Genomic DNA, 16,109 nt, shown 5'->3' on the forward strand with positions numbered 1-16,109 from the left:
TATTTTCTGTGTAAGGAGTTGTACTTTCCAGTGATTCACTTTTTCTTCAAAATCAAAAGAAATTTTATTAGCAAAGAAGTAACAAGTGTACATAAAAAGAACCAACAGCAGTCAAGCCCGTCGGTCTGGAGAGACCCAAAATACAAGGGTCAGAAAGTCAAACTGAAACATATTAATATTGGAGTACAAGTGCATCAGAACAATGAGCAGAACGCAAAAGGCATATACTGTATAAGGTTCAATTAGATCCTGCTCGAGTGACCAGAAAATAAAGGGAGTATGGAGAAAGGTGAATCGCTGGATGAACAAGATGTAAGTAGCAAGGATACAACAGAAAGATAAAACTATGAATAAGAGGATAGACAGCACACTCACAGACACACAAATACACAAGAGAAAAGGGGTCAAGGAAGAGAGGCTAAGTAAGTACATAGAGAGAGAACATGTAAAAGATAAAGGACAAGAGATCCGTAGGCAGAGACCGCTACCCAGAGTACCAGTGGGGGCAGACAGCACACGAGTATAGAAGCCCATAAGAGCAGGGGATGAAGCAGGCTCAGATTACAACAGCGAACTATACCTCCCGGAGGAACAGAATTCCCCCCATGGAAACCAGGTGGCACCCACTCTCGCAACGTCGTTCGGGAGGACAGCTAATAGCTCCTCCATGCGACGCGTTTGCGCCACTTCAGCCATCCATTCTTCTATGGTAGGGGGGTCTGGGGATTTCCACTTCCGAGGGATGATTGACTTGGCAGCCTGCAGAAGGTGCCTGACTAATGATCGTTTAAATTTCGCCTGCGCCATGGGGAACATGAAGAGAAGCGTAGCCTCTGGGGTGTGAGGTACCTTAATGCCCGTGACCTCCCCCACGACCCGGAGTACAGAGTTCCAAAACCCGGTCAGGACCGGGCACGCCCACGAAATATGAGTCATCGTACCCTCAGCAGTACAACATCTCCAACATGTACTGGGCACAGAAGGGTACCAGCGGTGTAACATCGACAGCACTCGGTACCATCTAGAAAGGACTTTGTAGCATGTTTCTTGGGATATAGAGGCAATAACCGCTTTATGTGTTAGGTAAAAACATTTCGCCCATTCTTCATCAGAAAACGATTTGCCTAATTCAGTTTCCCAAGCCTGACAATAGACCGGAAGGGAGCTAGATCTGGGCGATAGTAAAAGATCATACATCATACAAAAGAAATGACGTAATTGAAGATAAGCGAATGGGGCGCGTCTAGATGGGGGCCTATCAGCGAGCAGCTCCTCTAGGGTTTTGAGTCTCCCATCCTTCACTATATCCCGGAGCCTGAGAGGATGTGTTAGCGTGGCCCCAAAGAAGTCACCTCCCGAGGGGTCTCCGGGTGGGAAGGATGGATTACCTGACACCGGGAGAAGTTGGCCCATTCTGTCAATCAGGCTCTCCTCACTACCAATCGCATGCAGGGAGGCTAGAGTAGGGCGTGTGGTGAAAGAGGAGGGAAACGTGTCTTGTCGGGCGGGAGACCATGTCCACGGCAGGGTAGCTAAATGTCTTTGAGAAAGATCCTGGGCCAGGCGAACCCACAATTTAGTTTCAAGATTATGCGACCAGTCCAGGACACGAGCATGTACACATGCCAAATAGTACAGGCGGCAGTCAGGCAATCCAGTTCCTCCTGACAACTTGGGTCTGGAGAGAAGGATGCGATTCAGGCAAGGACGTGTCGAGGACCACAAGAATAAGCCGAAACAAGTACGCACCGAGCACCAAAAGGAAGTGGGTATATGAATGGGTAAGGACTGCAGGTGGTACAATAAACGGGGCATAAGTGTCATGTTCAGGATGTTCATTCATAGTTACATAGTTAGTATGGTTGAAAAAAGACATACGTCCATCAAGTCCAACCAGGGAATTGAAGTTAAGGGTGTAAGGGGATAAGGGGAAGGGATGTAGTTTTATAATTCTGCATAAGCATTAATGTTATTTTGTTCCAGGAATGTATCTAACCCTGTTTTAAAGCTGTTAATTGTTCCTGCTGTGACCAGTTCCTGAGGTAGACCGTTCTATAAATTCACAGTCCTCACGGTAAAGAAGGCGTGTCGCCCCTTTAGACTAAACCTTTTCTTCTCCAGACGGAGGGAGTGCCCCCTCAACCAAACCAAGAAAATTCCCTCTTAGTCCAGACCGACAGGTCCGAGTGGAAACGGCCAGCAGTGGGGAGAAGTTAAGGGAAAACAGTTGAGAAGGGTCGGATGAGATCCTTGTGCCCAGGTACGAAATCCCCCTAGACGGCCAAGAAAAAGGAAATGCAGAGCGAAGGGAAGCCTCCACACCCCCCGGTAATGAAACATTCAAAGCCTCCGATTTTAAGAAATTAATTTAAAAATTTGACCAGGAGCCAAATTCAGTGAGCTTGTGCATAAGGTTCGGCAGGGACACTATAGGGTCCGTCAAGTAGACCAAGAGGTTGTCGGCGAATGCCGAGCACTTGTACTCGTGCCCACCTACCACCACACCATGAATGTTGGGGTCTGATCGAATAGAGGCCAAGAGATGCTCCATCACCAGAACGTAGAGGAGCGGGGACAGGGGACACCCCTGTCACGTGCCGTTTTTTATCTGGAAGGGGGAGGACATGGCGCCATTAATTTTGATTCGGGCCGCAGGGGAGCAGTAGAGGGCCATAATTTTAGCTGCGAAAATCAGGCCTAAACCAATATGTCGAAGAGTCTGTGCCAGGGAGGACCAGGAAATTAGATCAAAAGCCTTTTCAGGCGTCCAGGGAAAGAATCATCAGAGGCAGTTTAGAAGATTTGGCATGGTGAATATCCAAAGTCTTGATGGTATTATCCCTGGCTTCCCTCCCCGGCACAAACCCCACCTGATCTAAATGGACCAAACTGGGGAGAATGGAATTCAAACGAACTGCCAACAATTTCGAGTAAATCTTGAGGCCTACATTCAAAAGGGATATGGGCCGGTAACTGCCACAAACCTGAGGGTCCTTCCCAAGCTTCGGGAGCACCACAATGTGGGCCAGGGTGGAAGATTCCGGGATGGGCATTGAAGGGGAAAAGGAGTTAAAGGCCTTAAGCATGAGGGGAGACAAGCTAGCAAAAAGGGTTTTATAAAATTTGGAGGTGTAGCCGTCCGGACCAGGGCTCTTCCGGCCCGGGAGGTCCCGAATAACGCGGTCCAGTTCCTCCGGAGAGAAAGGAGTCTCAAGCCCGTCTATGACCTCCGAGGGCAGGGAAGGGAATGGAGGGGCAGGAGTGGGTGGGGAGGCCGAGGGAGAGGTAGGATTATACAAATCAGAAAAAAAGGACCTAAATGTGGAGGCAATGTCTTCAGTAGAGTGAGCTACTTGGCCAGAAGGTGTGCGAATGCAAGGGATATGTGACTGGAGCGCAGTGACCTGGCAAGCATGCGGCCACTTTTGTTCCCATACTCATAGAAACTACTACGACCCATCTGTAGCCAGCGCCCCCAAGACTCTTCTAAAAGCCTTTTCACCTCAAGCCTAGCCAGCTGCAGGTCCCAGAGTACCGTCTGGGAAAGGGAATGTTTGTGTAGAACTTCAAGGGAAGAAACAGCAGAAAGAGCCCTACGGAGCGCCTGAGCCTTGCCTTGTTTGAGGCGAGACCCATGTTTAATGAGGACCCCTCGGATGACACACTTAAGAGCCTCCCATTGCATAAACGGACTGGTAGAGTCTCCCTCGTGATCTCTCATAAAACCGGCAACAGTCACCGACAGATCAGCCAAACAAGGCGGGACCAGTAAAAAGGATTCGTTCAATCTCCACGACCAGGCCGACTTAGTCAGGAAAGGAAGATGGAGAGAGCAGAAGACAGGAGCATGATCGGACCATAAAATGTTGCCAATTGAAGAAGAGACCACCCAGGGAAGGGCAGCATGTTGGACCAGCACATAATCTAGGCGACAGTAGGGAAGAGAAGAAACTATAATCTCTGTCCAGGGGATGTTGCAACCGCCAAACGTCACTCAACTGCAATAAAGCCAAGGCCCGCTTCACGCGCTTGATGGCCGCATAGGACAAGCTAGAGCGACCCGTGGAATTATCCAAAGTAGGGTGAAGAGTCAAGTTCAGATCCCCGCACAGAACCACCATCCCCCGAACCAAGGGCAGTGCAACATCTATTAGTTTAAGCAAAAACTCCACCTGGCCATGGTTAGGAGCATATGCATTGATGACAGTGAAGAGTCTACCATTAAGCGATAAGGACAAGATAATATACCTCACATGTGCATCTAATGTAACATCCAAGACCTGATGGGCCAGGGACCTATTTATAGCTATTGCTACCCTTTTAGCACGCGCCTCTGAGTTATTGGCACAGAACCCAATTGGATAATGTCTATTATTGATGAGCGCCGGCGCATGGCCTGTCTTAAAATGGGTTTCCTGAAAACAAGCAATGTGTATCTTACGTTTTTGAAGATGAAGAATCTGGGTTCTCTTCGCCGGCGCATTGAGCCCCTTTACGTTGTACGATGCCACATTAAGAGTTGCCAATGCGAAGAGGATGTCCCCCACCCAAATGTCACACTCCGTAAACTACAGGTTCCGCAAGCCAGCTGGGCAGCAGCCTCCAAGGAAAGAAGGAAAAACAGTGTAGAGGAGAAAACACCAATGAGACGAGAAAGACAGAGACAACCACACACCCAAGAGAAGAACAGGGTAGCAGCAGTGAAACTGCCGCGGCACCAACTAAACAAGAAGTGGCACTCAACCAAGGAAGATCACCAACCGGGAGAAACTCCCGGAGAGATCCCCAACCTACGAGGGGAAAGAGGGTAGCGAAGAAGCAAGAGGGAGAGCCCGAGTACCTCGCGCCACGCCTATCCGACCGTCAGTGGCTTTGAATAAAAGCATTTTTTGCAGTCATGAAAGCCTGCAAATTTCAGCTAAAAATATTGCTATGTGTGCAGGTTTTTGCACCAAAATTTCATGACAGTTGCGTTTTAATGCTCTGAGCGAATGAGAACTCGGGTGGAGTTATTTAGCCAGAGTTCTCCTGCATTCTGGTACTGGTTGTTGAGTGCAATACTACTATGTCTGTCTGTGCTATATTCTGACTATTATAAACACAATAGTTCTAATTAGGCAACGACTGAATTCTGTCATAACGATGTCTGTATCATGTAGTCCTATTCTCAAAGAACATTATTGTAATGTGCATACAGCTCCATAATAGCATGTATACTGTAGGAAAACGAGCTACATCATTTACTTTAAATCATTAAAACCAATACTTTATTGATGTTATCATAAAACATATATAACGCACAATTATGGTTTTTTCATTTGCAACATTCCGATACAATAAAGTGCATGAAGGAAAAAAGGTGCCAGTCACTGCATCATATATCTTACATATAGTATCAATCCACTATATATCTAGGGTAAATTAGCAGTGGTGCTCCATACACTGGTATGTATTTGGGAGAGGGTACTAATCGCCCACTATGGAGACCTGAATCCCAAAACTGCACTCCATCAGTAGTAATCATATACAAACAAATACAGAGTTCTGCTTACTCATTTGACTTGCAGTGTACTACGGCACCTCCCCAACCTCATCGCACATTTTGCCGTCTGTTTCAAGAGGTCATGACTATGTCTGCTTGAGCATTTATCTTGTCATTTTATCTGTATTTTTAGCCATGGTTATATAGCATGCTCTTTGTATTTTAGTCTGTGTTTCATTAGTTGGTTTTAGGATTATATTTGTTTGTTCTGCTTTGTCTGTGTTCACACTGTGCCGCCGGCGTGTGACGTCACGCTCCGCCCCGCAATGCAAGCCTACAGGAGGGGGCGTGATATATATATATATAGATAGATAGATAGCTGTCACGCCCCCTCCCGTAGGCTTGCATTGAGGGGCGGCGCGTGACGTCACACGCCGGGCAGGCGTGATGTTACACGCCGCCCGCCCTGTAGTCACCGGTATTCAGTCCCGGAACGAACACGCTCCGGGGACTGATTACAAACGGGGTGCCGCGTGCATGAACCCAGGGGTCCCCAGCGGCGGGACTCTCGCGATCAGGCATCTTATCCCCTATCCTTTGGATAGGGGATAAGATGTTTAAGCACTGGAGAACCCCTTTAAGGGGAGACGCATCTTCCGCCAGTATATTCCCTCAAAGCGGGCGCGGTATGGCGTGTAGCTCTATAAACTTTGTGAGAGTACCTCCGGGTACTCTCTCAAGTTTAGAGTGTATGAGGGACGAGATTCCTGTATTGAACCCCCAGATTGTTCCCCCACTCTGGGTGTTAGCGGGAAAATCGTTTGGGACCTTATGCACCCATTGCTGGATAAGGGTTTCCACGTATACGTGGACAACTTTTATACCAGCATCCCTCTGTTCAAGTCCCTTTCCGCAAGATCCACTTCCGCTTGTGGGACCGTGCGGAGGAACCAGAGAGGCCTCCCTCTAAATTTGGTCCAGACTCCTATCCCCAAGGGTCCCGTGCCCTCACCCATGATAACCTGTTGTTGGTGAAGTATAAGGATAAGAGGGATGTCCTTATGCTCACCACTATTCATGGGAACGGCAGCACCTCTGTCCCTGTGCGAGGTACCGTGGGATCGGTCCTCAAACCCGATTGCATTCTGGACTACAATCGGTATATGGGGGGAGTTGATCTCTCAGATCAAGTCCTCAAGCCATATAACGCCATGTGGAAAACATGGGCATGGTACAAAAAAGTTGCGGTCTACTTGGTACAGGTTGCCATGTACAACGCTTTTGTACTTTCCCAGTACGCTGGCAACACAGTGACATTCCTCCAGTACCAAGAAGAATTCCTAAGGTTCCTGATCTTTGCTGACCGGGAAAGATCAGGCCGGACTTCCCAAGGGTCTGGAGTTATAGGCACCAGGATCGTCCCAGGCCAACACTTTCCAAGTGTGATCCCCCCCCCCCCCCCCACTGGAAAGAAGGGATGAACCCAGAAAAAATGCAGAGTGCGTTTCAGGAAGGGGATTCGGAAGGACACCACGTATCAGTGCGACACTTGCCCAGATAATCCGGGCCTCTGCATAGGCTGCTTCAGGGAGTATCACACTTCCATGGAGCCCTAAATTTTCCCTTTTTATTTGAATTTTCCATAATTTGACCAATGTACCAAGTCCAGAGTACATTCCAAATTTTTAACCCCATAAATCTCTAAATTGCCCCAAAAACCGAAAAAAAACAAAACAAAAAAAAAACCTGATAAGACCTCTGGGGGTGTTTTTTTTTTCAAAAATAGGTCATAGGTCACTGAGTGACTATCATCGGGGACTTTTTGTTGCCTCAAATGCGCAGCGATCTCTCTCCACCTGAGCGGGTGCGCATTTGAGGCAACAGGTTAGGGACGGCCACACACATCACATTCCCAGAATGATGATTCAGAGCATAGGGTTTGGGGCGGGCATATTTTTTTTAGTTTTGGCTATGCTCTGGGTCATCATTCTGGGAATATATCCTTTTTTATTATAATTTTCTGGCCCACTGTACCCCATATTACGGGCCTCTGTATACCCCACCTGTATACCCCAGTTACGGCCCGTTGTCCCCCATAGTGTTCCCCTATTTTAGGGCTCAGTGCTCCCCCATTAACGCTCCTTGAGGGGGGGGTCCCACATCCTGGCTCCATATGAAGCTCAAGGCCCCTGACTGCCTTCCCACTCCAGCAAGACCTGCTGTGCATCCACCGAGCCATTATCATCAAAAAATAAGGTATGTCCTTACTCCAAAGAAATGTATTTACAAATTGTGGGGGTCTTTTCTGCTATTAACCCTTGTAAAAATGTTAAATTTTGGGGAAAACTCACATTTTAGTGAAAAAAAAACTTCTTTTTTTTACATATGCAAAAGTCGTGAAACCCCTGTGGGGTATTAAGGCTTACTTTACCCCTTACGTTCCTCAAGGGGTCTAGTTTCCAAAATGTTATGCCATGTAGGTTTTTTTTTTTTGCTGTCCTGGCACCATAGGGGCTTCCTAAATGCGACATATCTCCTCCATTTCAGCAAAGTTTGCAAATGTGACTCCTTCTCTTCTGAGCATTGTAGTGCCCCTGCAGTACACTTCAGGTCCACTTATGGGGTACTTCCATACACAGAAGAAATGGGGTTACAAATTTTGGGGGGTCTTTTCTGCAATTAACCCTTGCAAAAATGTGAAATTTGGGGAGAAACCCATATTTTAGTGTAAAAAAAAAAGTACATTTTTTACATATGCAAAAGTCGTGAAACCCCTGTGGGGTATTTAGGCTCACTTTGTTCCTTATTACGTTCCTCAAGTCGTTTAGTTTCCAAAATGGTATGGCATGTGTTTTTTTTTTTTTTTACTGTCCCGGCACCATAGGGGCTTCCTAAATGCGACATGCCCCCCGAGCAAAATTTGCTCTCAAAAAGCCAAATATGGCTCCTTCTCTTCTAAGCATTGTAGTTCGCCCGTAGTGCACTTCAGGTCAACTTATGGGGCACCTCCATACTCAGAAGAGATGGGGTTTCAAATTTTGGGGGGTATTTATTTTCTGCTATTAACCCTTGCAAAAATGTGAAATTTGGGGGGAAACACACATTTTAGTGAAAAAATAAATTTTATTTTTTTACATACGCAAAAGTCGTGAAACCCCTGTGGGGTATTAAGGCTCACTAAATTCCTTGTTATGTTCCCCAAGGGGTCTAGTTTCCAAAATGGTATGCCATGTGTTTTTTTTTTTTTTTTTTTTGCTGTCCTGGCACCATAGGGGCTTCCTAAAATAACATGCCCCCCGAGCAAAATTTGCTCTCAAAAAGCCAAATATGACTCCTTCTCTTCTGAGCATTGTAGTTCGCCCGTAGTGGACTTCAGGTCAACTTATGGGGTACCTCCATACTCAGAAGAAATGGGGTTTAAAATTTTGGGGGGTATTTTCTGCTATGAACTCTTGCAAACATTTGAAATTTGGGGGGAAACACACATTTTAGTGAAAAAAAAAATTTTTTTTTACATATGCAAAAGTCGTGAAACCCCTGTGGGGTATTAAGGCTCACTTAATTCCTTGTTAGGTTCCTCAAGGGGTCTAGTTTCCAAAATGTTATGCCATAAGGGGCTTTTTTGCTGTTCTGGTACCATAGGGGCTTCCTAAATGCGACATGCCCCCCGAGCAAAATTTGCTCTCAAAAAGCCAAATATGGCTCCTTCTCTTCTGAGCATTGTAGTTCGCCCGTAGTGCACTTCAGGTCAACTTATGGGGTACCTCCATACTCAGAAGAAATGGGGTTTAAAATCTTGGGGGGTATTTATTTTCTGCTATTAACCCTTGCAAAAATGTGAAATTTGGAGGGAAACACACATTTTAGTGAAAAAAAAAATTTTGTTTTACATATGCAAAAGTCGTGAAACCCCTGTGGGGTATTAAGGCTCACTTAATTCCTTGTTAGGTTCCTCAAGGGGTCTAGTTTCCAAAATGGTATGCCATTAGGGGCTTTTTTGCTGTTCTGGCACCATAGGGGCTTCCTAAATGCAACATGCCCCTCAAAAACCATTTCAGAAAAACATACTCTACAAAATCCCCTTGTCGCTCCTTCACTTCTGAGCCCTCTACTGCGCCCGCCGAACAATTTACATAGACATATGAGGTATGTGTTTACTCGAGAGAAATTGGGCTACAAATATAAGTATACATTTTCTCCTTTTACCCCTTGTAAAAATAAAAAAATTGGGCCAAAAGAACATGCGAGTGTAAAAAAATGAAGATTGTAAATTTTCTCCTTCACTTTGCTGCTATTCCTGTGAAACACCTAAAGGGTTAAAATGCTGACTGAATGTCATTTTGAATACTTTGGGGGTGCAGTTTTTATAATGGGGTCATTTATGGGGTATTTCTAATATGAAGACACTTCAAATCCACTTCAAACCTGAACTGGTCCCTGAAAAATAGTGAGTTTGAAAATTTTGTGAAAAATTTGAAAATTGCTGCTGAACTTTGAAGCCCTCTGGTGTCTTCCAAAAGTAAAAACATGTCAATTTTATGATGCAAACATGAAGTAGACATATTGTATATGTGAATCAAATTTTTTTTTATTTGGAATATCCATTTTCCTTACAAGCAGAGAACTTCAAAGTTAGAAAAATGTAAAATTTTCACATTTTTCATCAAATTTTGGGTTTTTTCACCAAGAAAGGATGCAAGTTACCCTAAAATGTTACCACTATGTTAAAGTAGATTATGTCACGAAAAACAGTCTCGGAATCAGAATGATGTATAGCAATAAAGAAGAAAGAGGAAAACACTGAATATACATCAGCACACCAACACACCAATATTAAATAAGTATGCAAATTTTATTAAATATACACATCGCAGAAAAAGGGGAAGGAAGAAAAAAGAAGTAAAACCATTTAAAATACTGGGCTGGAAACATAAGCCCAAACACTCACCTATGGAGGCGCCATGAACCCCCTCACCTAGAAACAGGCACCCGTCCTATTAATTAAATAATGCGTCACACCATACATATAAGATCATTATGCATCATAGATATAGGCTATGAAAAAAGGTGTCTGCGTATATAACAATAGACAATAATTCAAAATACTGACACAACCTATAATACTTGCAAGTCACAGGCATGAATAAAGCATATCAAGAGATGGAGGACTAGACCACATGTACGAGGTCAATGAAAGGACGGGGCCACAGGAAGCCCGAATCAGAATGATGACTAAAAGCATTCTAGAGTTATTAATGTTTAAAGCGACAGTGGTCAGATGTTCAAAAAATGGCCGGGTCCTAAGGTGTAAAATGGCTGGGTCCTTAAGGGGTCAAAAAACTAAAAAAAAAAACATATGCGTTTCTGATTCCCATGAGTTTGGTTGTACTCAATGCGGTAAAAGCCAATGCATGTGTTGTTCACTAATAAAGGATGAAACACATGATTTTACTTCTTTTCAAACGAAAAAAACTTTTAAGATTAAAGGTAATAATAATTGCGAGACGAAATATGCAATATACCTTCTGTCATGCAGCTGTAACTTGCAATACGTGGGCCACACTATTCAGACAGTGAGGTCCCGTATAAATAAACATAGGTGGAATATAAAACAAGGTTTATGCTCCATAGTCTATCGAGACACTTTACTATTACACACCAAAAATCATCAGATCCTTTGCGTCTTAACCCCTTAAGGACAAAGCATTTTTTCGTGTTTGCATTTTCATTTTTTCCTCCCCACCTTCTAAAAATCATAACGCTTTCAATTTTGCACTTAAAATTCCATATCATGGCTTATTTTGTGCGCCACCAATTCTACTTTGCAGTGACATTAGTCATTTTACCAAAAAAATCCACGGCGAGATGGAAAAAAAATTAATTGTGTGACAAAATTTAAGAAAAAATTTCATTTAGTAAATTTTGGGGGCTTTTGTTTCTACCCAGTGCATTTTTTAGTAAAAATGACACCTTATCTTTATTCTGTAGGTCCATATGGTTAAAATGATACCCTACTTATATAGGTTTGATTTTGTCTTACTTCTGAAAAAAATCATAACTACAGTATTTATCGGGGTATACCATGCACTGGCCTATAACACGCACCCTCATTTTACCAAGGATATTTGGGTAAAATATAGTTTTGTACCCATTTATCCTTGGTAAAATGAGGGTGCCTGTGTGTGCATGTGTATATCCCGATACACTGTTTCTGACCCTGCAGAAGCCCCCAGGAAAGGCAGGGGGAGAGAGCCCTGCTGCCGCCGCCGCTGCCCCATTACCTCCCCCAACCCCGGTTTTATAATTATCTGTTCCCGGGGTCAGGTCCGTACTGCTTCTGGCTCCGGTGTCCCCTTTGTCGTTGCTATAGCAACGACGCAAGAGACGCCGGAGCCAGAAGCAGCGCGGACCTGACCCCGGGAACAGGTAATTATAAAATCGGGGATGGGGGGAGCAGTGGCGGCGGCGGTCTCTGGACACCAGGATAGGCAGGGGCAGAGAATCGGCCAGCGACAGCAGGTCTCTGTACCTGCAAAAGCCGCTGCAATTCATTGATTTAAAGCGCCTGCTTTAAATCATTGAACTGCAGCGGCTTATCGGCGTATAACACGCAGATAGACTTTAGGCTAAAAATTTTAGCCTAAAAAATTTGTGTAATACGCCAATAAATACGGTACATGCAATTTATACGTTTAAAATTGTCATTTTCTAACCCCTATAACTTTTTTATTTTTCCACGTACGGGCCGGTATGAGGGCTCATTTTTTTGCGGCGTGTTCTGAAGTTTTTATCGGTACCATTTTTGCATTGATCTGACTCTTTGATCGCTTTTTATAAATTTTTTTATGATATAAAAAGTGACCGAAAATACGCTATTTTGGACTTTGGAATTTCTTTGCGCGTATGCCATTGACTGTGCGGTTTAATTAATATATTTTTGTAGTTCGGACATTTACACATGCGGCGATACCACATATGTTTATTTTTATTTACACACTTTTTTTATGGGAAAAGGGGCAGTGTTTCAAATTTCTATTAGGGAAGGGGTTAAATGACCTTTATTATCTTTTTTTTTCCCCTTTTTTTTGCAGTGTTATAACTCCCATGTATCAGCGTTCTAGGGGCTCGATTGCTCAAGCCTGTAGCTCAGGCTTGGAGCAATCAAACACCGATCGGACACAACGGAGACAGGTGATTTTATCGCGATAGTCCCGATCAGCCCGACTGAGCTGCCAGGAAGCTTTTACTTTCATTTTGGATGCGGCGATCAACTTTGATCGCCGCATCTGAAGGGTTAATAGCGCGCGGCACAACGATCTGTGCCACACGCTATTAGCCCAGGATCCCGGCTATCATTAGCAGATGGGACCAACCTGGTTTTAAACACCAGGACCGGGCGCAGGGCGTACAGGTACGCCCTGCGTCCTTAAGATGTTAAAATCATTGAAAGTATTCCGAGTGATGTACCAAATAGACACCAACAACTAATAAATAGAGAATTTGGGGATTTATAAACTAGCCACGCTAGGGTCCCTTCAGGGTTGAATGAAATAATCGAAAACTTTCGATAATTTGTTTACTAAATTAACCTCTTAGTGCATATGGAAGTTTATGAATGTCCATATGCGCGTCCCCAGTTACCTCATGAGCGCGCGTCATACCCGGTGGGTCCCGGTTGCTATAAGCTACAACCAATGCCGGACATTGCCGGGGTTTGCAGTGAACAGTGTAAAAGATCAGTGTGTGCAGTGTTATAGCCCCCCTATGGGAGCTATAAGGGTACATTCCCACACGGCGTATTTGCTGCGTATTTGCTGCTGCGTATTTTATTTTCTCTGTTGAAGTCAATGGGTAGGAAAATACGCAGCACCAAATACGCAGCAAATACGCAGCAAAATACGCCGTGTGGGAACGTACCCTAACACTGCAAAAAAAAAAGGAAAAAGAAAAAGTTAATAAAGATCATTTAACCCTTTCCCTAATAAAAGTTTGAATCACCCCCCTTTTCCCATAAAAAAAAACTGTGTCAATAAAAATAAACATATGTGGTATCGCCGCGTGCGTAAATGTCCGACCTATAAAAATATGTCATTAGTTTAACCGCACGGTCAATGGCGTACGCGCAAAAAATTCCAAAGTCCAAAATAGCGTATTTTTGATAACTTTTTATACCATAAAAAAAAAAGAATAAAAAGCGATCAAAAAGTTCGATCAAAACAAAAGTGGTACCGCTAAAAACTTCAGATCACAGAGCAAAAATTAGCCCTCATGCTGCCCCGTACATGGAAAAATAAAAAAGTTATAGGGGTCAGAAGAGGACAATTTTAAACGCATACATTTTCCTGCATGTAGTTATGATTTTTTTTCAGAAGTAGTACAAAATCAAACCTATATATGTAGGGTATCATTTTAACTGTATGGACCTACAGAATAAAGAGGTGTCATTTTTACCGAAAAATTTACTGCATAGAAACGGAAGCCCCCAAAATTACAAAATGGTGTTTTTTCTTCCATTTTGTCGCACAATGATTTTTTTTTTCCGTTTAGCTGTAGATTTTTGGGTAAAATGACTGATGTCCTTGCACAGTAGATTAGTGATGCAAAAAATAAGCCATCATATGGATTTTTAGGTGCAAAATTGAAAGGGTTATGATTTTTAAAAGGTAAGGAAGAAAAAACAAAAGTGCAAAAACAGAAAAATGCTCCGCCCTTAAGAGGTTATTTTAATACATTTAGCAACCAACTCATTAAAATTTTTATTATTATATATATTAATATTGCCGGTCAGACTGTGGAGCATATTCACCACCTATTGTGGCATTTTCTAATGTAAATGCAAGCTAATTATCCTTTTTCAGTTTTGTGTATTTTTGTTTATTTTCCTTGTTTTTGTGATATATAACTGCTACAGTGTGTACGTGAACCAGCATTTTTATGTCCCTTTCACCTGCATTTTTTTTTCTTTGCTAATTGTCTTTTATAACATATATGGATTATAACTAGAACAATATAATATATATTTTAAATATGTTTGAAGATTTTTTGTAAATTATATTTCATCTAATATGTAAAGGGTTACATTTTGGGTATATAATCCAGTCTGCATCTAAGTATGCCATGCTTAGATGCCGCTTGCGCAGCGAAACGTGTTGCATCTTGGTCAAATAATGAAAGTTTTACCTGAACCACTGCACCTGGATTGTGTTTTTTCCAATCAGCGCCACGAAAATCCCTGCTACCCTCGAAGTTGCACCGAGTTGCACGAGGTAATAGCGGCATTTAATGTTTATAGATGTATAGATCATGGTATTTAACCAGTTAAATGACAGACATCAAAACGATCTCCAATGTCCGTCATTATTGGCAAATGTCAGCTTCTGATAGCAGCAGATATCTCCCGGTCATGACGCGTACCCAACCCGTGGGCCCCCATCATGTCCGCCCACCCGACCTATGACATACATGTATGTCATGGGTCAGGAAGGGGTTAATGAGAAAAATAATTTGGGCATTAGCTAGTTGGGCATTAGCTGAATAGTATGTTAATAATATGCCAAAACATATAAATCTCTTATTATAGCAAGCCTTATTTAACTGAACTGTTTAGATTCTTTGGTCTTTTTATTTCTCCTGTAAACATAAACTTTACATTGCTCATTCATTTTCTTTATAGGTGAAAACATATTCTCCAGGCACGCTAATTAAGCAACATAATAATTTAGATACAGCTTTGGAGAATTGTTATTGTGGGGATACCGTGCAGATTTTTCCTGGAGAACATAAGGCTAGAGCATTAGCTATTTTGACAGATGACATCACCATAGCAGGTCAGATTTTTAAGTTTAAAGTTTGTCCTTTAACAATATTTTTAAGTGTATGCTTTTTATTGGCAAGGTACTTTTTAATATTAATTACCTACCCAAACACATATGAAACTCTGGGAACTAAAAAAAAACTCACGTTTGTTCAGAGCTACAATGACTATGAACCCCATTTATCATTTGACTAAATTAATGAAAGGGGTAAATTGTGTGGACGTTTATGGCATATCCACAGGACAAATATGATTTATCAACTAATCTGTACAATCTTCCAGGGGAGGACCGGAAACATGATTGATAACATAACTGATTGATAACCTCTTCAGGACGCAGGGCGTATGCATACGCCCGTGGGAATTCCAGTCCCCGCCGCTGAGTCCTTAAGGATACAGGGCGTATCCATATGCCCGTTGGAATTCCAGTCTCCGCCGCTCACCGGGCAGGGACCAGGGTGACTGCTGATATCTATCAGCAGGCACCCCGTGCAAACCCCTGGGGGCGTCCTGAGACCCCCCATGTTGGCGATTTGCGGCTCTTCCAGGTCAATCGGGTCTCTGGTGACCCGGAAAAAAAGGGTGAATGGGGCTGTCCGAGACAGCCCCATTCACCATTACCCAGCAGGAGTGAGGTGGCACGGGTGCCACCTCACGATCACATGATTGATCGGTCGAAACGACAGACCAATCACGGACCTGCTGGGCGGCGATCGGGACGGCGAAGATGGCGGCGATCGGGGCAGGCGGGGGTCTCCTACCTTCCCCTGGTCTGGCGGGGGTCCCCTCGGGATCTGTGGCGGCGATCCCAGC

General features: G+C 43.7%; 1 protein-coding gene across 1 annotated transcript in view; it reads left to right on the top strand.

The window, feature by feature from the left end:
• Positions 1-16,109, top strand: part of SHCBP1L (SHC binding and spindle associated 1 like) — a 232,243-nt gene that overhangs the window by 97,379 nt on the left and 118,755 nt on the right. Inside the window, exon 7 of the mRNA XM_056531886.1 lies at positions 15,156-15,309. Within this exon, the coding sequence (XP_056387861.1) occupies positions 15,156-15,309 (154 nt within the window). The remainder of the gene's footprint in view (positions 1-15,155; positions 15,310-16,109) is intronic.

This window comes from Hyla sarda, chromosome 7 (genome assembly GCF_029499605.1).
Source record: "Hyla sarda isolate aHylSar1 chromosome 7, aHylSar1.hap1, whole genome shotgun sequence".
In the NCBI taxonomy this organism is placed as follows: domain Eukaryota; kingdom Metazoa; phylum Chordata; class Amphibia; order Anura; family Hylidae; genus Hyla; species Hyla sarda.